Source organism: Talpa occidentalis, unplaced genomic scaffold, assembly GCF_014898055.3.
Source record: "Talpa occidentalis isolate TD23 unplaced genomic scaffold, MPIMG_talOcc4v2.1 talOcc4.14, whole genome shotgun sequence".
NCBI lineage: Eukaryota > Metazoa > Chordata > Mammalia > Eulipotyphla > Talpidae > Talpa > Talpa occidentalis.
Window position 1 is genome coordinate 15,280,263 of NW_023601433.1, and position 21,141 is coordinate 15,301,403.

General features: G+C 47.1%; 1 protein-coding gene across 4 annotated transcripts in view; it reads right to left on the reverse strand.

Annotated features, from left to right (window-relative positions):
* Positions 1-21,141, reverse strand: part of ATP10A (ATPase phospholipid transporting 10A (putative)) — a 132,090-nt gene that overhangs the window by 56,585 nt on the left and 54,364 nt on the right. For all 4 annotated transcript variants that reach the window (XM_037510121.2, XM_054694800.1, XM_037510120.2 and 1 more), the window contains exon 2: positions 10,578-10,782. In XM_037510121.2, coding sequence (XP_037366018.1) covers positions 10,578-10,782 — 205 coding nt within the window. The remainder of the gene's footprint in view (positions 1-10,577; positions 10,783-21,141) is intronic.

Here is a 21,141-nt window from a genome sequence, read left to right on the forward strand (position 1 = left end):
CTAAAGGAGGGTCTGTCCAGGCAGAGCACCTGCAGTAGACAGATTGAGAGATGGGGAAAGTGGGGCTACAGGGGACCCTGGAGAAGTCCCCTGGCCTTCCTCCCTGGGGCAGGCATTTGATAGACCCAAGGCACCCCAACACATGCAATTGTTCTCTGGCACACAAACCCTTTGGGCCCCCAGAGTCCTGTATCAAGTATAGCTCAAGGCCCACCTTTTGCAGATGAGCAGATGTTTTGTTGCAAAGCTACCTGCTGACAGCACTGCAGCAGAGCTCGGGGTTTCCTCCTGAGCCAAGATCCTGCTGTGGGGGGTCATGCCCTCCAGTCCCACCCACACATTATTGTCAGAGTAATGCAGGAGATTTCTGAACCCACCTCCAGGATAAATCTTCCCCTATCCAAGACTCTTGCTGCTCTGAACAATGTGAGCTGTCTGACCACGTCTAATGAGGCAGGTGGAGGCACCTCAGCCCAGAGCCTGAGTCCAGCCCTCTGGTCACGAGTCAAATCTCGGCAGCATCTCATGTCCTTGCGTCTTAGCTGCTGCATTTGCAAAATGGAATCGTGATAGAACCAAAGCTGGCAGCTTAGTGAGGGTTCCCTGAGATGCCCCCAAGCCCCAGCACATGATGCATACACAGGGTGGGCTCTGTGTTTGATGCTCCAACGCTGATGCTGCGGGCAGAGGGGCTGGTTTCACACCCTCCCATCACCCGCACCACAGCACCCTTGCCCTCTGTCATTATAAGCAGTCACGGGGCAAGGCAGGTTGGGCCTCAGACCTTAAGATCAAAGTGTCCACGTCTAAGATATCTATAAGATATCTTTGGTCACGGAGTGGTGACTGGCCAGAGTCCCAAGGCCTCGTCATGGCCGGTCTCCCCTTCTAGGAGCCAATCTGCCTCCTGAAATGCTTCACCACTGCATTTCGCACCCCCCCCCACCGCTCCTCCAGGAGACTCTGTGCCCATGCTGTGCTGCTCAAAGCATCCGTGAGGGTCAGCAGCAGGCCTGTCCACGCTCAAAGGCAGGTCAGGGCTGAAGCAAACACTCCGGAACCTCCTCCCTTCTACTTCACTTGTCATATTCTGGCCAAAGAAAATCCTTTATGATATCAAGCAAAAGCTCAGTTCTTGAGGTGCCCAGATTAAATATTGTTTCTGGGTGTGTCTGTGAAGGCGTTTCTGAAGCCATTAATATCTGAATCTGTGGACTCAGTAAAGCAGAGGGCCCTCCCCAAGGTTGTGGGCTCCACCCAATCCTCTGAGGGCCTGACTAGACCACAAGGGGCAGCAAGGAGGAGTCACCCTTTCGTCTGCCTCACTGCTGAGCCGAGACATCTCACCTCAAATTCTCAGTCCTCAGCTTAGGGTGCACGCCATAGGTTCAGGCCTTTGGATTCATACTGGGTCACACCCCTGCTTTCCTGGGTCCTCAGCTTGCAGACAGCAGATGGTGGAACTTCTCAGCCTCCACATCAAGTGAGCCATTTCTATAATAAATCTTTCTCAAGCTTGCTAGCTAGATGAATCAATCTTCATATATATAGATATCTATTTTTTTCTAGAGAGCTCCAGAAAGATTTATTATAGATATTGTATCATATAAATTTATAGAAAGATGTATCTATATAGAGAGATCATCCATCCATCCATCCATCTCCTATTGATTCTGTTTCTCTGGGGTCCCTAGTATAATACACTATAAATTTTAGGGTGTGTCACCACCCCAAGTGTCCCCAGAGACCTAAGTGAAGCTTCTTTCCAGAACAGCCTCATGGCCCGAGAGCTGTTGGTATGAAAACAGGCAGAGGATGGGGCAGAAGACAATTCTGTAAGTGGTTCCACCTTGGTGATCTGTCCCAATGACAAGTTTCAGCTGACTTAGGTTGTAAAAAATCAGGGTTCTCAGGACAGACACCTCTAATGGGAAAATTGCATGACTGTATGTCTCAGTGTTCACACACCTGTAAGTCACATGGGTGTGTTGTGTACCTATAGCTTGTCCTTATATTTCACACTTAAAATTTCAGGAATATTTGTTATATATTTAAATTTTCTATTGCGCTTTCTGGGGGCTTTGGAGGACAGGCTGTGGTATACACAATTTTAAAAAGCAGTCAGTACCTAAAAGGGGACCAAACCCCCAAGCAAAGGAAACCCCCAAGGTTGCCCAAACTCACACCTGGAGAAAAACCCATGCCACCAAGCAGAAGAGGTCTGGGATACACTGAAGTTGACACTCCAAAACGCTGGCGTGCCCACCCTCCCCAGGAATGTGAGGATGGGCGCGCAGACTTGTGCACGCAGGCCCGAGAGCAGAAGCCAGGAAGCTCAGATGTGCAGCAGCGATTGGGTGCAGGGGGATTCAGGTGGCTTCTCTAGGAGGCCAGGGACCCGCCCTGATTTGCGAAAGCTGAAGAGAGCAGAGGCTGCCAGCTGGGAATTCGCACCTTCTATAAAAGGATTCATTGCAGGAGGCACTGTTCATGCTCATGGTAACCAGATCAGAGCAGCTCTGGGCTCCTATTCTACGGATAGGAGCTCTCCTATCCTACAGATCCATCAGCTGTTAAAACAAATGAAATGGGGCCTCCCTGGTGGCACGGGCAGTTGAGCGCCACACTGGCACTGTGAAGCTGTCTGTAGCCTCTGCAGCGTGGGTTTGATCCCGGCCGGCCGGCGAGAATCCTACAAGGTGAAGCAGACCTCTCCTGTCTCGCCCGCTGCTCCTCTCAGCAGTGTATTTTGTCAGTCTGCCTGTTCTTTTCCCCAGTCTGTCTCTGGTGAACCCTCTCACCCTCATGCACATCTGTCCTGTACCCTGGTTCTTGTATAAATAAATAAATGAATCTTTAAAAAAAAAACAAATGAAACATAAAGCATCCCTAAAATGACACTGATGGGTGTATGAATAAAACTACCTTCAGTCTCATCCACAGATTTTCCTGAACACATCTTTGTAGAGGGTGATCTATGTTTTCAACTTTTTTCCTTTTTAAAGTAGAGTCATAATCAGTAAGTTAGGGAAATACTGTAGGGTAAAGAAAATGTCAGGCTTTTCTGCCCTTCCGCCATCAGGATAGATGATGGATCCTTGTCCTGAATGCATGCCTGATGGCGGGCGCCTGGAATAGGGTGTGGGCATAGGTAGATGGGATTCAGCTGAGTTAAGACTGCGCTTTTTAAGGGCGGCGTCACGGGGGGACACCAGCAGCAGCAGCAGCTGAAGCAGCAGCAGCAGAAGCCGAAGCTGAAGCCGAAAGAGAAGCTGAGAAGCAGCAGAACGAACGCTAGAGAGCCCAGTTAGAGTGAAGTCAGCCAGTCAGCCTCCCAGCCCCCCAGCCAGCACCCCTGCCTGCCATATGCCTGGTGAACCCCAAATAAAAAACCTGCAAAACTACTGAGGACTCTGGCTCCTCCTTTACCCGGTCTGCATGGGATCAGAAAACCTGCCCTGTGTCCATGTCCTGCCTTACAAATACCAACTTCTGTCAGGAGGAGGAGAACACAGAAGATGATTAATCCCACTCACGTCTGGAAAACAGAGCATGCCGTTACAGAAACATAAGTAGTTCAGTCTAGGTAGAAATCCTGCACAGCAGTTCTTCTCACACTTCTCAACATGAGTTACCCCAGGGATTCACGATGACGCTGGAGCCTTATTTAGGGCTTCTCCACTTGGTGTGAGAAGGGACCTTTCTCATTCGTGTGTTAGAGGAGAGGGCCGGGCAAATGTGTGTTAGCTGGTCCTGTCACCTAGGGGTGGGGATCTCCTTATTTTCACTGGGGGGTTACAGGCTTTCTGAGCACTGACCTCAGCCCCCCTCAGTCCCAGGTGCCTTGGGTCTCCCTTCAACAGTGATTTTCAGGCTGAACACCACAAAGACAAGTCTCCTGAAGGTGCACAGCATTCACGAGGCCCCAGAACCAGCAAGAGGGCTCCCACCTGTGGACCCTCGGGTCCCTCCAAGCCTCTGTCTTTGATGCTTGGGACAAACAGTCCAATCCCAGCTATTGAAACCCACCCCATGACGTGGCCTGCCCCCTCAGCCTTGAAAGGCGGCGCTCAGGATACCCGAGAAGGGTTTCCATCACCAGCCTCACCGAGCCAAGGTGGAGACTTTGGCCTCACAGACTCTGTTCTCGCAGGTTTCCTGCCTGATGGTCAAGGCGCCAAAATGCTTGATAAAGGCCGGATGAACAAACCAACTATTTGAAGTTTTGTCCAAAACAAACCTAAATCTCTAATCTTTGAAGTTGGCCTTCTTTTACCACAGGAATGAAAGGGCTCGGTTTTTTGTTTGTTTTGCTTCTGTTTTTTAGCCAACAGCAGGTGCAACTGCTGGAACGTCAGTCATCACAGGTGAGTGGGAACTATTTTTACTCTTTTTCTCTCAAGATATGAGTCCCATGCAGAATTTTTTGTCTGGGTAAGTGGATGTGTGTGACAAAGAATGATTTTTAAGTTTTGTCTTAATTCTTCACCTATAAACCCCATCCAGATGCACCTAAGTATCAGCTCTTGGGAACAAGAAGGAGACTGGTCCTTACCAGCAAGGACACCCTTTTCATAGTAGGGGGTGGGGTGTAGGGCATTCTGGCAGATACACTCACCCCATAGTGTTATGGCAACAGGAGAGAGGATTCAAGTTGTCATGTTTTGCAGAAGTAGAGTTTTTGTTCCCTTAAAGACAGATCCCCATATGAGGTCTGGTTATGTTCATATCATTTATAAGAGTGCACAGGTGTGCATGAATCTCTCTGCTTCCGTCTCTCGCATGTGGAGAGGGGAAGCTATAAGAAGCACTATTCCAAAATAAGAAGCAAAGTTCTGCCTTCCACTTGAGGAACACATGAAGATTGAAGCATTATATAACCTTCCCAGTCATTCTGGTGGAATAGGGGAACAGACTCTCATACATTCAGAAACAAAATTAGGAGTAACTCAGAGAATTCAAATGCTGTGGCAGTCAGGGCCCAGTGCTGGTCTGGGGCTGTGGAAACAGGGTTGAGGAGCTTTTGCTTGCTGGGGCCTCTGCCTGCAAAGCAAGTGGAGGGAAAGGCCACTCTATCACAGAACAGGTGTTGCTGTTCCACAGTCCACTGAACAGGATCTCTCACCTAACCTGGCACAGAGCAGGTGCTTAGTAGCCAGAGGAACTCTGGTTATTCCAGATTCTCTAGAACCTGCTCTTGCAGATACATTGGCTTGAGAACACCAGATCTTAGGCCAGGAGAGAATTCACATCCTCTCCTACACTGACTGATAATAAAGGGGCGATCCCTGGCCAGGGAGCTGACCCACATATTACATAGCAGACCTCTCCTGTCTCACCCGCTGCTCCCCTCAGCAGTGTTATTTCTGTTGTCTGCCTGTTCTGCTCCCTACTCTGTCTCTGGTGAATCCTCTCACCCCCTGCTCCTCTGGCCTACACCCCAGCTCTTGTAAGCATAAATAAATAAAATTTGAAAAAAGAATGATAATAGTAGTAATTTAATAAAGCACTCTTACTTCACTGTGCTTCTCACTCACCCTGCATATACACACTTACACACATACATGAACATATACACCCATACACACCCACACCCAGCTGTGAGGAGAAATGTAGTGTCATTTGGACCTGTCTCACATGGCCAGCTCTTCCTACAGCAAAGAAGTATTTGCTCCAGAAATATACACACACAGATATAACCTGAAACTTTCTTTAATTACCAAGATAATTCAACTACAATTAGGTAAGTTGAAATTTTGATTAAATCCCCCCTTTTTCTTTTTTACAATGAAAATACAGAGAGAAAAATAACATTTATGGTGTATGTTACCATAAACAGAAGATAAATCTCTCTTGCTTTGGTTGTCTTTTCCCCTAAAGAACGACCACTCCCAATCATATAGGGAGTTACAGACACACAAAGAATTTTCAAGTTCCCATATTTTGAGATAAGATCATTTTGGATGGATATGTCAATAAAAACCTAATATCAACTTCACAGCATTTAGTTGTTTACATTAAGATCAAGTGCTTATCTCTATAAGATGATTGAAGATAGGATTCAAAGCAAAGCATCTGTGGCCAAGTCACCAGGACTAGAAACAAAATCAAATTTTATTACACAACCAAACTTACATGCAACGAATACAGTGGAAGCAACAAAACATGGCATTTCACACATAATTATACTGCCTACCTAATCAAATTTTGAATATCCAGACTTGCTGGAATTAAAATTTTAGTCTAAATCAAGTCATTGTGTTCTCAAAATAACTTTCTTTCTCATAGTCTTTCCTGTTACGTATGTAACATCCTCCAAGAAAAGCATGAGATTGTTAAATTTGAGAATGAAAAATGCCCCACGGCATCAAGTTATGAGCCTACTGATTATCCTTCAGTATGTAAAAGAAATCCAGGAATCTTCTTGTAAAGACTTGATATCGACTGATCCAATTCCAATTAACACACCCAGCCAACTGTCTTTGCTTTCCACTTGGATGATAGATTGTTTCCTCCTTCAGTTTCACAGCAGAGAATGTAACTAATTTAATTAAAGAATAACAACCCCCAAAAGCTTAAAGAAAAAGAGACTTTAGTGAAAGAACTACCTTGCAAACCATCCTTCCTTACCTCTAGTTTTCCTATGGTACAGATAATTTTAGGAGCATGTGTAAGTAGATACAAAAGAATAATAATATCGTCTCCTACATACTTAGTATTGTGAAGTCCTTTTTTCTAAGCTCCTTGAATTCTGTCTATTAACATGGTACAGGAAACTGTTACTGCCTTTCAGGAACCTCAGGCTGCTGTGAGTTTAGTAAAGATCTGTGTAAAGCTGAGGGGAAGCCACATGGTGGCTTAGGATAGGGGGTCTGCACATAAGCCCATCTTTAGAGTAGCACCCTCACACTTTCCAGCCTGGGATAGGTGTCCCATTCTAGTTTCACTTTCCTTCCTCAGCTGAGCAAATGCGTGTGCAAGCGCATGCACACAACACACACACACAGAGGCAGTTATGTGCTTTCAGCTCTTCTCGAAAATTTCACAATCGCTGCACCAAACACCATGAAGCAGATGGCCCCAGAGGTATAGCTTGGGTTGGGGCAAAAATTCCATGGGTCCAGCCAAGAGACAAACTGGTGGAACATATTTTCACAGTAAATTAACCAACAGAGACGTCACCTCCTGGACAGCCTCCCATGCCAACATGGCATGGGGTCTGGGCACCCCAGCAGTTTTCCAGGAGGCCTGCCCTGCCCATCCCCACCTGAAATTACAACCCCTTCTTGTCTCTGGCTGCTGCTTTTATTATTTACTCTTCAGCACACACACACATTGCTGCACCACCATCTACCCACTTTACTTATTCGCTCGATCACAGAAGCACATGAGGGCAAGCTGCTTGCCTGTTTCAATGTAGTGTCTAGACTGGCATTTAAAGCGTAGATGGTGCTCAGAAAATATTTGTTGAAAGAATGAAAAATTATAAAAAATGAGTTTCTGGAAAAAAAAAACAGATTTAAAAACAGTAGCAGTCTAGTCTAGTCTCTAATTCTGCAGACGTGGCTGTTTAAATATCCTAGATGAGCTAATAAAGCAGCTGTACATGGGCAGCTTTATGTCCAGGGCCTCAGGCCTGCGTGTGTGAATCCACAGTGGGGGCAGTGCAGGAGGGAGGTCCTGATGCTGGAGACTCAGTGCCATCCATGTCCCTCGAGGGCACAGAACCCAGCCCTGGGTCCCACCTCCATCCTGATTTGGCCGGGGGAGGGAGCATTTTGGGGAAATAATTTGACTTCACTTTCTCCTTCTTGTTTTTAAAATGGTGTGATAATCATCATTCACAAGATTTATATTTAAATATATGTGAAGTTATTTTCAATGGTTTGCAATTCCATGGATGTTGGAGGGCTGATAAAGCCTGGCACCCAGAAGCCTGAACAAAAGTGAGATATAAGAGTTTCTTGGGCAGTGGTGGGCTCCTCTTATTTCCTCCTGGCTCAGGGCATTTGGACTCCCAACTTTTAAATCAAATGTCTATTTCTAAGTCCCAGTATATTTAGATTTCCTTTGCCAGAGACCAGATGGCTGGATGGTTTATGGTACTTGTCTCTGAGGCGCTTGTCCTTGGACAGGGGTCTGTTGCCACCACTCTGCCATGAGGCCCTGGTGCTGAACAGTTTGTCCAATGCCCCTTATAAAGGCAACCTTATTTCTGCCTCTAAGACACCTTCTAAAGGTGCTTAAAACCCCTGGCATACAGACCCTCACCATCCTAGCCTTTGGCTTCAAATCCTTCTTTCTGGAAGCCTCCATTTGGCCTCTTAGAGGGATCACTTTCCACCCCCAGCCCACTTGCAGGAGACCCCAGGCCTGGTCAGTCCCAGGTATGTGCTGGTGAACACACCAGAGTCCTCAAGGCACAGGTCCCACTGCCTTAAATTACTAGAGCCGCCAGCGTGGCCCATGTCCCTCCTTCTTGGCGTCCTTTCCTAAACAAACAAATGAGTGATTTTGCAAATGAAGAGGGTGGATGAGTGAAGTTTCTGCCTTGTCAGCAGAGGGTGCTGGAGGGCTGCTGCAGGAGCAGGGGCTGGCCTTTGGGTGGGGGTTGTGTGCTACCTCTCCACGTTGCTCCAGGACAAGGAGTCGCAGGCAGTTTTCTCCAGGCCTCAGCCTGCTGCATGCTCTCTCCAGCTCTCAGCTCAGGACAACCAGAGGCCTTGACAGTGAGGCCTGAGGCCCCAGATTCAGCAGCTTCTTCCTACATTCTCTCCTTGACCTCTTGCACATGCAGGTCAGAATTTTGTGGAACAACAGTCTGGAGAGTCACCACTGGCCACTGCTGCAGCCAGAGCCTCCCTACACACCCTCTGGTGGCATCCCTGGCACCCAGTGACCAGCACCTGTCCCTGACTGGCATGTCAGTAGTTCCCCAGCTCAGAGCCTCCTGTGATGCCTCCCTCATCCCCAGAGCCAGCCTCTCGCTGGTACAGCTCTTCAGCAGCTTTTCTGCCATCCTGGATCCCATGGGTGACAGTCTGGTCTTAGTGCTGAGAATAAGACTCTGCCCGGGGGTTTCTTCCTTGGGCGCTACCTCAGGCCCAGAGTCAGTGGCTGCTCCTTGTATTAGCTACATCTGAATTCCTCATGGTCTGCTTGACTTCTTACTACTCTACCCCATGAGAAAGGCTTTCCATCAGGCTTCCCCTCATGAATCATGGTTTCTACCTCCTCACCAGACCCTAGTGGATGCACCCAGCCCCTTAGCTCATTTCTACATAGTACTTCTAATTTTGGCTTTCCTAGCAGCCATCACCAGTCTGACCATTCATCCAACTGGCAACAGATTGCTTGGTATTGGACAGGAGTCAGCTCCACCTATGAAAACCCCACTTAAATATGGAGGCCTGAAATGTTCTTAGCATCATAACACGTCACAGAGAGAACTCACTTTTTCCAAACATAGGGTTTTTAAAAGTCAGACTTCCTATCTTTATTTTCCATAGGATGTTCATCTATTTCAGAATAATAACATATGACCATGAATTCACGTACCAAAAAAAAAAAAAAAAAAAAAGTCTTTGAGCATTTAAGGAAAGAGGAAAAAAGAAATGACAAAATATGCTAAGAGGATTGGAATGTGCGTGCATATTGAAAACTCAGGGTGTTGATAAAGAAACCTATTTTTAAAATCATAATCATTTTTACATTAATTGGAGTCATTTCGACTAAATTATGGCTTAACTCCATTTACTTGCTCATTTACTTCCCACCGGGGCCCTACAGGGAAGGGGTGACGTGGACACATAGATGAGATGGGGAAGAGACACCCCAAAGGCATCTTTCCTACAACACAGGACTCATTTTCTTGGCAACTTCCTAAAGCTTCCCTCCGTGCAGGCGATGGCAGGAGTCCCCTGCCTGATTGAGACGGGCGGCCTGGGACAGAGCAGGGGTGAGGAGAATGAGGCTCAGCTGGGCCCACTTCCCTCCCAGACACTTCCATCCCTGATGGCTCATCTACTTGACCACCCCTGAGGTTTGCACCACTGCACCTTCTACATAGCCCTGGAGAGGGGAGTATGGACAGACTCAGATTTCCTGGGCACAAGGCAGCTGTGAGTGCAGGTGTCGGACCCTAACTTTCTTCCTTGTCAGCCCCCACAGTGCCTTTCTGAGCTGCGGCCGATGCTCGTCAAAGGCAGAATTCAGTTCCAGAAGCCCTGGTACTGAACTCAGAGACACATTTGAGGAGAAAATGTTCTTGAGCTATGCTCTGGGAACAGGCCATTACTTCTGCTGTGTTGCCATTTACTGAGCTAGTAGAGGAACAGCTTGGCAAATGTCACTAATCAGCTGCTCAGAACATTCCTGCAACTTGAAAGGGACTCCAAAGGCGGATATGAGGCACTCACAGTCAGTCATAAAAACGGAGTCGCCTGATGGCCTGCCATGGACCAGAGCAGATCAGGGGCCCTCTCAGACCTTCAGTCCCATGCCCAGCCACTAGAAAGAGTGGCCTGAGGAGGGGGATACTCAGGTGAGCGTGCGAGAGGCGGGTGCCTGACACTTACGAGCTCCGAGAAGCCTCGAACCACCCGCCGCCGCTTGAGGTTGGTCTCTCCATCCAGGTTGGCCGTTTCGATGTGGCACAGGCCGTCCGGCTCGCTAGAGGAGAGCAGCAGGATGTCTGCAGGGATGATCTCGTTACAGTGAAGACGCACAAAGTCTCCCACGCGGATTTCCTTCCAGAATCGGTTCACGAACTGTTTTTGTTCCCTGGTGAAGAGATAGGGGTTAACGAGACTGGCAGGCGGTTGACCAGAGCTGACCCTGGGGGATGGATGTGTGGGGTTCACCAAACATTTCTTTCCACTTCCAGAATGTTGAAAATTTCCATAATAAAAGTGTTTTGAACAGAACATTCATAAAAGCAACACATGGTATAACTCACTTGTACATGATATCCAGAACGGGCAAATCCATGCACATGGAAAGTAGATTAGTGGTTTCCAGGAGCAAGGGTGAGGGGACAAGGGAAGAAAGTGTTCAATGAGACAGGTTTTAATTTGGGGTGATTAAAATGTGCCAGAATTAGACAATGTGATGATTATTCAGCATTCTGAATGTACTGTCACAGTTCACTTTAATGTGGTTTAAATGTCTACTCCTAGATAAATACCCAGAGGAGAGAAAAGCATGAACTTGAACAGATATTGTGCACTGATGGCCACAGCACATCACTCAAAGCCAAGAAGTGGAAACAACTCAAATGCCCACCCAGAGATGAATGGATAAGCAAAATGTGATCTATACACAGGGTGAAATATTACTCAGCCAGGAAAAGGAAGGGAATTCTGATTCATGATACAGCCCACATGAACCTTGGACTCGAGCTACTTGAAATCTATCAAACACAAAAGAACAAATAATGTATGATTACACTTTTATAAGGTTCCTGGAATAGACAACTTCATAGAGATGGAAAGGAGAGTGGGCTTACCCAAGGCTGAGGGAGTCACTGTTTAATGGGTATGGAGTTTTGTTTGGGATGATATATATTTTTTGAAATATTGGGGGTGCTTGTACAGACTGAATGTACATAATGCTGGAGAAGCACACACTTGAAAGTGGTGAAAAGGTGGCCTCCCTGGTGGCACAGCGGTTGAGCGCTGGGTTGCGAAGCTGCCCGCAGCCTCTGCAGCACCAGTTTGATCCCCGGCCCCTGGCAAGGGTCCCACATAGCACGTAGACCTCTCCTGCCACGCCTGCTGCTCCCCTCAGCAGTATATTTCGTCAGTCTGCCTGTTCTGCTCCCCGCTCTGGCTCTGGTGAATTCTCTCACCCTCCCACGCTTCTGACTGTACCCAGTGCTTGTATAAATAAATAAATAAATATTTGAACAAACAAAAGAAAAAAGTGGTGAAAAGGGCAAAATTCTGTGGCTATCTTATCACAACTAAAAAAGTATAAAATGGTAAATTTTAAGTTATGTGTATTTCAACACAAAAGTAAGATCATTGGAACACTTTAAACCATGGGAAAGTGAGCTGAAACTGTGGCAGGTTAGAGGGTCACTTGGTAGCTGAGGGTACAAGCACTGGGGACACATGTTCTGAGTTTGACCCCCTGTTCCACCACTGTCAAACCACTCTATTCTCGTTCTCACTGTCCTCAGTTGTAGAACAGAGATAACAGATGTGTCCTTTCCACATCAATTTTAAACGTTCTCATCACCAAAAAGTAAAGATGGCTACATAAGGGTACTGATGCATTAACAAGTTTCATTGCGGTGGTCCTTCATTTCACAAATATACATCACATTTTCATATTGCATATCTTAAATTTATGCAATTTCATATCTCAATAAAACTCAGTAAAGCTGTGTGGAGGGGAACGGAGTTGATACACATGTTACTTGCCAGAATAAAGCCCAATATAGTCAGCTTTCAATACCTGTTAGTACTGCTAATAGATATTTAGATGAAAACATTATTTATGAATTTCTCCAGATTTATTTTACTCTGAAAAAGTAGTCTCATTAATCCTACAAAGGGAATTTTGAATATGGAAGGCCATGTTGTGCATTTTTAAATAAGTAGAGGAACATGTTCAACATGATACTATAAAGGGAAATCCCAGGACATCCTCTAGGTGAGATCTTTGAGGGGAAAGGCACTAGACACATTTCACTTCACCCATTTCTTACTGGTTGCTGCTCCATAAAACTCACCTCCTTTCCGAGTGCCCAGAGAGTCAGAATTGGTAAGGTGAGATCTTGAGATGGGCCATGTTAACCACAACTATCTGACTCCTGGACTTTGGCCAAGATGTATGGAGAGTTTGAGGAGCTAGAATTTGAAGCCATCCATAACTTTTTATGCATCCATTTGTCCACACTGTGGATTTGAGGGAACCCATGGCAAATTTCAGATGAAGAAGAAAGAAGCACCCCTTTCATCTTCACCTTTTATTTTTATATATTCCTCTAATTCAAGAGCCATCAAACCAAGTATCAAAAGGTGTAGTTTGGCTGCTATAGAGTCAAAAAAGATACAGATAAATAAATGCAAGGCAAGACCCCACTACCAGATAGAGACCTTTGGGGACTGTGGAATCAAGTCCCCACATGATCACCGAGAATGCATTCTCCCTGACCAAAGCAAACACCCCCTCCAAGGCCAGGACACTCTTCAGTGCTGTTTCTCCAGCTGAGACAAGGCCCCACTAGGCCTGGCTCTGAGATAAGGCACAGACATAGCACTCCATCACCCAGCCATCCTGCTCGCTCGCTGCCACTGTCTGACCTCTTCCCAGCGGAGAGACAGACAGCCTTGACATCTGATAGATGAAAATAACCTTTAGCCATGTTCCTTGTTCTTTTCCAAAGGTCAATCCTTGGTTTTATATCATGGAAAGCTTTAGTCTTTCATCTTTAGTCCTTAATCTTTCCCTCTTATCATGGCCATTTGTTGGGTTCCTACAGAAAACACAAAGTAATTAAAAGGGACAGTCGTCTTCCACAAGTTTCCAAAAGAGAAGTCACCTTTAGCCAAGAAGAGGGCAGCATACACTCCAGGAGTTTGGTGTGATGGGAACTGGTGGTCTGCCTCACCCAGGAGGGCTAGAGGGAACTGGAGACGAGGAGGAGAGAGAGGGCAAGAGCTGTGTTCAGTGTATCTGAAACTACATTCCATTTATAGAGCTCATTAAAAATAAAGTTAGTTTCCATCTGCTTTGTAATCTTAAAACATTAGCTTGCCTGCCCCACTGGAGCACATTTTTTAAAAAGCAACTGTACTGGAGTCATTTGAGCCCTGAATGAGACCTCCCCAGAACCCCCAACACACATCCCCCCTGTGGCCCCCTCATGTGCCTGAAAGCAGCGAGGAGACCCTGGCGACAGTCCTGGGCGAGGATGTGTGGGCTGTGTACAGCAGGGAGGCTCCGAGAAGCAGGGAGGAGCCAGGCTTCTGCAAAAGGGCCCCAGACTCAGAGGAATTCCTCCTGAGGCCTTGAAAATCCAGACTCCGGAATCACTGTGAGAGACAAACAGTGGAATGGAATCCCTTCGTCACCTCAATAGGCCAAAGATTCCTTAGCAAAACCCAAAGTCCTGCCCACCCGTTCCCACTGGTGCACCCAGCCCAATGCCTGACCCTATAATGACCCCACAATGTCTCTGCCTGCTTCCTCTTTTTAAATTTATATAAAGAACATTATATACACTATATAAATCATATGCACATATAGGAAGGTAACATTACATATAGCATGCATATTATATATAATAGCCCTCCCTTGATGGGGACACTATGATATCTATTTTCCCCCAGCAACTGTATTAGGAAGCAGGGTCTTTCGAGAAGTAAATTTAAAGGAAGTTATAAGGTGGGGACTGGCCGATTTTGACTGGTGTCCTTAGAATAGGAAGGAAGGCCCCGGAGATTCAGGCACACAGAAGAAAGCCCCCATGCGCTCACAGTGAGCAGACGGCAACCCAAAAACCCAGGAGAGGGGCCTCAGAGAAAGCCACCCCATCCACACCTTCATCTTGGACTTCTGGCCTCCAGAACTGACAGACAATAAGCCTCTGTGGTTGGAGCCACCCAGTGTGCGGTGCTTTATTCTGGTTGCCCTAATCACCTCCATTCCCAGGGCCGGTGGGTGCAAGGGTGCAATGGCAGACAAGGAGGGCGGGAGTGGCTGGCGGCCCAGCTCCACACAAGGCAATTCACACATAGGCACGGGTGTGCACACATCCTCACACATGCGGGCACTGTAAGTATGCCCACAGAGAAGATGGAATTAACCCACTGACATATACTAGGACACTGGCTCCTGACCACAGGCCTTTATGAGCAGCTGGGGGATGACCTGGGATTGCCTTCTATTTCCTCAGGTCTCTGTGTGGGGAGCACAAGACACGTGAGCCTTCCCCTCCACCAGAGAAGCTTCAGAACCACATGCCACCCGTGGCCTCCCTGCTGACAATCACAGTCTAACACCAACCAGAGGATGCCCCCACTTCTCTGGGGTCACAAGAGTCTCCGGAGATGCATGATTGGTATTTTCTTAAGTGACAAGTTCTAAATCATCCCAGTCCTCAGTGAATGGATGTGTTTACGGCAGTTTTAGAAGGAAGTGGCACTGTTTAGCTTGCCCACACCAAATCCTTTGTGAGAACAGATTCAGCTCATGGCAGCATGCTCCCGAGGGCCCCCAGCCCCCAGCCCTGGAGCACGGACCCCTGCGAGCCTCATCAGGGAGAGGAGGGCTCTGAACACATTGGGAGCAGCCCCCGCATGTGCCAAGGGTGACCACCCATGGATTGTAGGCCAATTAGCAGGAAGACCACCGGTGTGGGCCTGATGGAGCTGCAGGAATCCTGTAAACCTGGATCTCAAGCCAGAGGCAGGAAATCCAATTCTGGAAGTGGGAGAGAGAAATGGAGGGGTCACAGGGCCAGGGCCTGACTATGCGGTCTCAGCCCCACCACCATTGAAACTGAAGTCTGCCAAGAACCCCACCAGCTTAGAAGAGGATCTGAGGTTCACAGATGACCACAGCCCCTGCTGACAATTTGACGGCAGCCTGGGGAGTCCATGGGAGGGAACCCAGGTGTCCACACCTAGACGCTCCCCCAGAAACTAGGGGATTCCACATCTGTGTTATTCTCATTTGCTGAGTTTGTTGCAGTCTCTTACACAGCTGTAGAAAATGAATACACACCATTTCCACGTCCTACAGAAACAGGAGCCGGCTGCCTCTCCCCACCTGGTTACACCATCCCCTACGCTGTGTGGCTCCCGAGAGCTTCGATGGACGCTCAGCTATGTGAGGCGCAAACACGAGAATAAATGACTTCACGCAGAGTGCAGAGCAGGACTGGCTAAAAGCCAAGTACGTTTCTCTCTCCCCACAAAGTGAAAGTCCATCAGCGGGTACGAGGAAGTGCACGACCCCACAGGAAGACCCTGGAAATGTGCAGTCTGGAATCAGGCTGTGTCATAAGTGACACAAACACACGGTGACTCCACAGGAATGACAGAGCTCGCCCACCAGTTAGCCACATTCCCTGCTCACTGTCTCGAGGGCTCTAAGTTCAGGGTTGAGAGCCAAGAGTTCAAAAGTCAAAGGGGTTTCCAGGAGAAAGTGTGAGTCACTGAAGGGGCAGATGCTGTGGTCTCACGTCCATAGCATCAGCCAGAAGCCGCAGGCCAGAGGCCACCCTGCTCAGCCGCTGCCCGTGCCAGCACCTCCCCCTCTGCCTGCTGTTCGCTCAGTGGCAAAGTGAGAGTGTTAAATAGATGATTCTGAAGGTCTGTTCTTGGGCTGATGGGAGCCTTCAAGATTAGCTTTCCTCTTCTAGGAAAATCTGTTAACAACATTTTATAATTAGTCACGCTGAGCTTTGCAGTTCCTGTCTGAGTTTTTTTGGCCCAAAACAACACACAGCAGGGGTGAAAGAATAAGGAAAAAGTAGGAGGATGAGTGACAATTTTTATTGAAAGACAAGCAGTAAATAAAATTTTAAGATCACTCAGTTCATCATTTTCGGTCACTAATCTAGACAGAGTTAAAGTACTTGTGCTAGTTGTGTTTTCAAGGTTCTTCAAGTAAATAATTTCATGAAAGGATGTCACTGATTTACGGAATACATAGGAATCACTTTTAGTTGAGAAGTGTGTATTTACTCAGAGATCATATTTATGTAGGTCTCTGCGACTGAGATCTTTGGTTTTTAACTGCATCATTTTATTGCGGAGACACTGGTTTACAATGTTGACTGTGTATGATTTAGGGGGGTAGGTGCACACCTGTTCAGATCCATGTCCTACACCACACCCACCACCTGTGCAGCCATAACCCCTGCCCCTCTCCCCCCACAGTCCACTGGGCCCCTCTCCCTTTGCTCTGCACTCTCCACCCCACACTTCAGATAACCTCCACCGAGATCTTAAAGGATGAAAATAAAACCCATCCCACCCCAAGGGGACTACTAACACTAAAGTGCAGAATTTAGGGAGAGGCTGAAAGGGCAATGCCTAAATAAAAAAATAAGGCATGGTCATTGATCACAAGCTCTGAAACAGAAATGGGGAAAAAATGAATGGGTGTGGAAGGCTGACTGTACAATCTCGATAGGACTAGACACCATGAATGAGTCCGTGAGACCAGGTCTCAGCCCTGGAAGCTGGAAAGCGAATGTCACCAACCTCACCCCAGAGGGGTCTTGCTGTGGGAACGAGCAGAGTCCCCCGTGAACAACTCTGAGTTCAAGCTGCTGGGGGGGGCTGGTGGGATGAGATGCCCAAGACAAAAGCAGGTACAAATGTGAGGTTCACAGCACGAAAGTGACAGGAACCCTGATGCAGCAGCCATCTCTGAGGCTCTCAGGGAGGCAGGTGGCATGAAGGAAACCAGTGATGAGAGCTGAGCACAGATGAGGGGATGACACAGAGTAGGGAGGTGACTAGACAGACGGCACAGCTAGTGACCAGGAGAGTCCAGGGCCCATGGGATGAAGGTGTGTCCAAGCTCCAAGTGTCCACCCGCCACAAGGATGGGCTTGTACACATCTGGAGAAGCCATAGGGAATAATATGTGGGCTCTGGCACCTTATTTTTATTTCATTTCTGGAAACTAACTTTCAGAGCTGCATCCCTGACAATGGCGTAATCCCAAAGAAGAAAGGCCCCCTTTCCAAACACTCTGGGACTCTGTAAACCCCTTCCAGGCCTGTTCAGCACTCAGCACATTGTGTGTCCAACCCCAGTGAGAGTTTCATTTTTTGAAAGACTGAGGGATGTTTTCCAGAAGTGGACCTTCTGTACAAGGTTGTTGAGTGCGTCACTCGAGGCTTGGGATAATTCTATCAGGCACAACCAGCTGAAGGTCTAACACCAAATACTTGTCACTATTAAAACATTGTCTTCATGGGAATAACAACGAAAGGGCAAGCAAGGCTTCCCTCAACACTGCTTGTAATGAACAGGTGTGCACGGAGCACTTGATATCCTTTATCTCAGGTCCTCACACAGTCCAACATTATACTCCCTCTTCAGAATGTAGAAATGACATGGAGAGACCGGTTTGTCCAGAGTCACACACCGGAAGTGACAGAGGAAGGACAGAATCTGTTGGACTCCAGGGTCCACAAGGCCTGGGAAGTATGTTTGATCTGGTAGCCAAAAGGAAGAATGTCTCATGACAACTTTGCAAAATCCTAAGCCAAAATTTTTCATTTTTCCCTTTTAAATTATGCATCCCTGAGACCAATAAAACAAAACATTACTATGTTTGAAAAGAGCGGAAAGGCAGAGAGTTTCATCAGAGTTCTGCATTGTTTAACACAGAGACAGACTAGCAATTTTCAGCCTATTTGCCAAAACGCCCACTTACTTGCAAATAACCACAACGGCTGTGTCTGAAGGTCAGAAGTCACGAAATTGTGGTCTTTGCTACAAACTAGTTAAGGAAGCTTGAATCAACCTTGGCAGATTGAAGAATGAGCTCATAGGCCACTGGGACCACCTGGGACCAGGGCAATCTGAGCTGCAGCAACAGCAGGACACTGGCCTCTGCTGGCCTTAGGAACACTCTCTGGGCCTGAAGGGCAGCCCCTGGTTGAACCTGGGGCAGGCCAGCAGTTCGCTGCCATGGTTTCGGAATGGCTAGGGAGCAGAGACGAGTGTTCCTACCTTGGGCACTTGGTGGTCACTCTCCTGACACTTGGAAGCAAGACTGTGGACAAACCTGGCCAGTTTCAAATCTGGTAGCTCCCTCTACAGATGGCTCACAGGTCATTTCTGTGCAAAGCTGCCTCCCCTTGCTCAAAAAAAATCCCTTCCCTGGAAAAACACTTACAAATAGTACTTAAGTGGCTCATTCTGGAATGGTCGGTAATTAATAATGATGCCTCACATCTGTCCAGTGCTCTCAGTTAGGGTGACAATGAGTACACGCACACACACACACACACACACACACACACACACACACAGTCTCATCAAGCTAATGACTCACCCTGAGCAGAGATGGTGACATGAAGGCTCAGGACTCTGGGCTTCTGCTTTGCAAACTGGGGTCTGAGCAACCTCTCCAGGCTCTTCCAGAAACAACTGCTCCCCTCTACAGTCCTTAACTCTGGCTCAGGCATCTCCCACTCTCGGGGACACCAGATTACTCACTCTAAGTGAGGCCATTTTCTTTATCTTTACTTCCCTTTCCATTTTTTGTGCGTGATTCCCTTCTCCGACTATTATTATTTATTTATTTATTTATTTATTTTGGTGGGACCCTCGCCGGTGGCCGGGGATCGAACCAGCACTGCAGAGGCTGCGGGTAGCCACGCAACCCAGCGCTCAACCGCTGTGCCACCAGGGGAGGCCCTCTGACTATTATTTCTGAATCAAGTATTTGATTTTAACTAATAAAATCAGAAATGAATGGCAGGTTCCATCTTACACTGTGGTTTGTAACTAGAGCAAGAGATGCCATTTTGTTTCCTTCGCGTGAAATGGAGCACATAGATGGGTAGTATTAGGACCAGTCATGTATAAAAATTGATTCCATAGTCATTATCATTTTATATTATTTCACTGATGAGGAATAATTAATTAATCTCTGTAAAAAGACAGCTTTTTTTCCAAACATCCAATTGTTTCTGGTCTACCTGTCAGTTTATTACATTTCCTGTTGGTAAGACACTCTCTGGATAAGTGAGGCATAGTCTACAAAAAGTTGTGTTATTTAATAAACCAAAAGAAATACATTTAGCCAGAAATGCCTGGGTGCTTTTTTGTCTTTGAGACAAGACAGTTGAATGCATGTTCTTTTCTCCAAATGGCTCAGGGTCGCAGTTCAAATGTACTAGAAAGTGCCCAAGGACACATGAGCGGGTTAAGAGGATGTGGAATATATATGCACAATGGAATACTACTCAGCTATAAAAAGAGATGAAAGTTTGGCATTTGTGACAGCATGATGGAACTGGAGGGGGTTATGCTAAATGAAATAAATCAGGAGGAGAAAGACAAACAACAGATGATTTTACTGATAAAGAAACAAAGCAAAGGAACAAACAGAACTAAACCAAACAAACCCAAGAACTAGGACTGCAGAATTGAGGCTACAGAGGGGGAGGGTGGGGAGAGGGGAGCAAAGAGGAGGGGCACCCAATGGACTGTGAAGGAGGATTCTGGGTGTCCTGATGGTGGGCACGGTGGGGTGACAAACATCTGAGGAGGTGTGAACCTGCACCCCTACATCACACACAGAGTTATAAGCCAGTATTACCCCAATAAAAAAGTAAAATGCATAAAACCAAATGTAAAGTTTCTAGAAAAATCCACAGAACACATTTTAAGAAAAAAGGGAAACCTGGAGAACAAACCTAATTGCCAACCAACCAGACGCTGGCCTCCCAAACACCGTCACACTCAAGAACCCCTTTGTCCAGAATGGGGAGAGCAGTCAACACTTCTTTAAGCAAACAGAAGGAACGAAAACCAGAATGAAGTGAAGCAATCCTTAAATGGGAGTTTCATAGCAAGAGATCCAAGAATCTCGTGGAATATTCATTAGTGCCAAACCCAGTGCCTTAGGGATATGAAAGTCTTATCCCTAAGAATTTAATTTTCAGATGGTAGACAATTGAAAGACTGGGTGTAGGAGGGGAGAGAGACAGTGACAGACACAAAAATTTTCACAGCACTCATGGAGACTCTAAAATGACCCTAGAGTTAATACGCACTCAGGACACCCTGGGCAGGGGAGAGGGAAGTCCAGAGTGAGAGAGACAACAGCTCTAAAGTGGGATTGCTCAACCTCGCTCGGCCCAAGTGACATTGGCGTGGAATGCTGCCTTCTCCTGCAAGGCGGTCTTGTACAGCGGGGTGCTGAGTGACATTCCTGGACACCACCCAGACAATGCCAGTAAGGCAGCCTCCCCAGCCTCCCCACTGCCTACAGCAGCCCAAACCCATGCCAGACATTGCCAAGTGCCTCCTGGGAGGCACGTTCACCCCAGGTTGAAAACCACTGCTCGAAAGCACCAGGGCCAAACATTCTGGAAAACGTATTTTAAAAATCATGTAGGTGAGTCCTCAGCACCAAAATAGAAATGGCTAAATC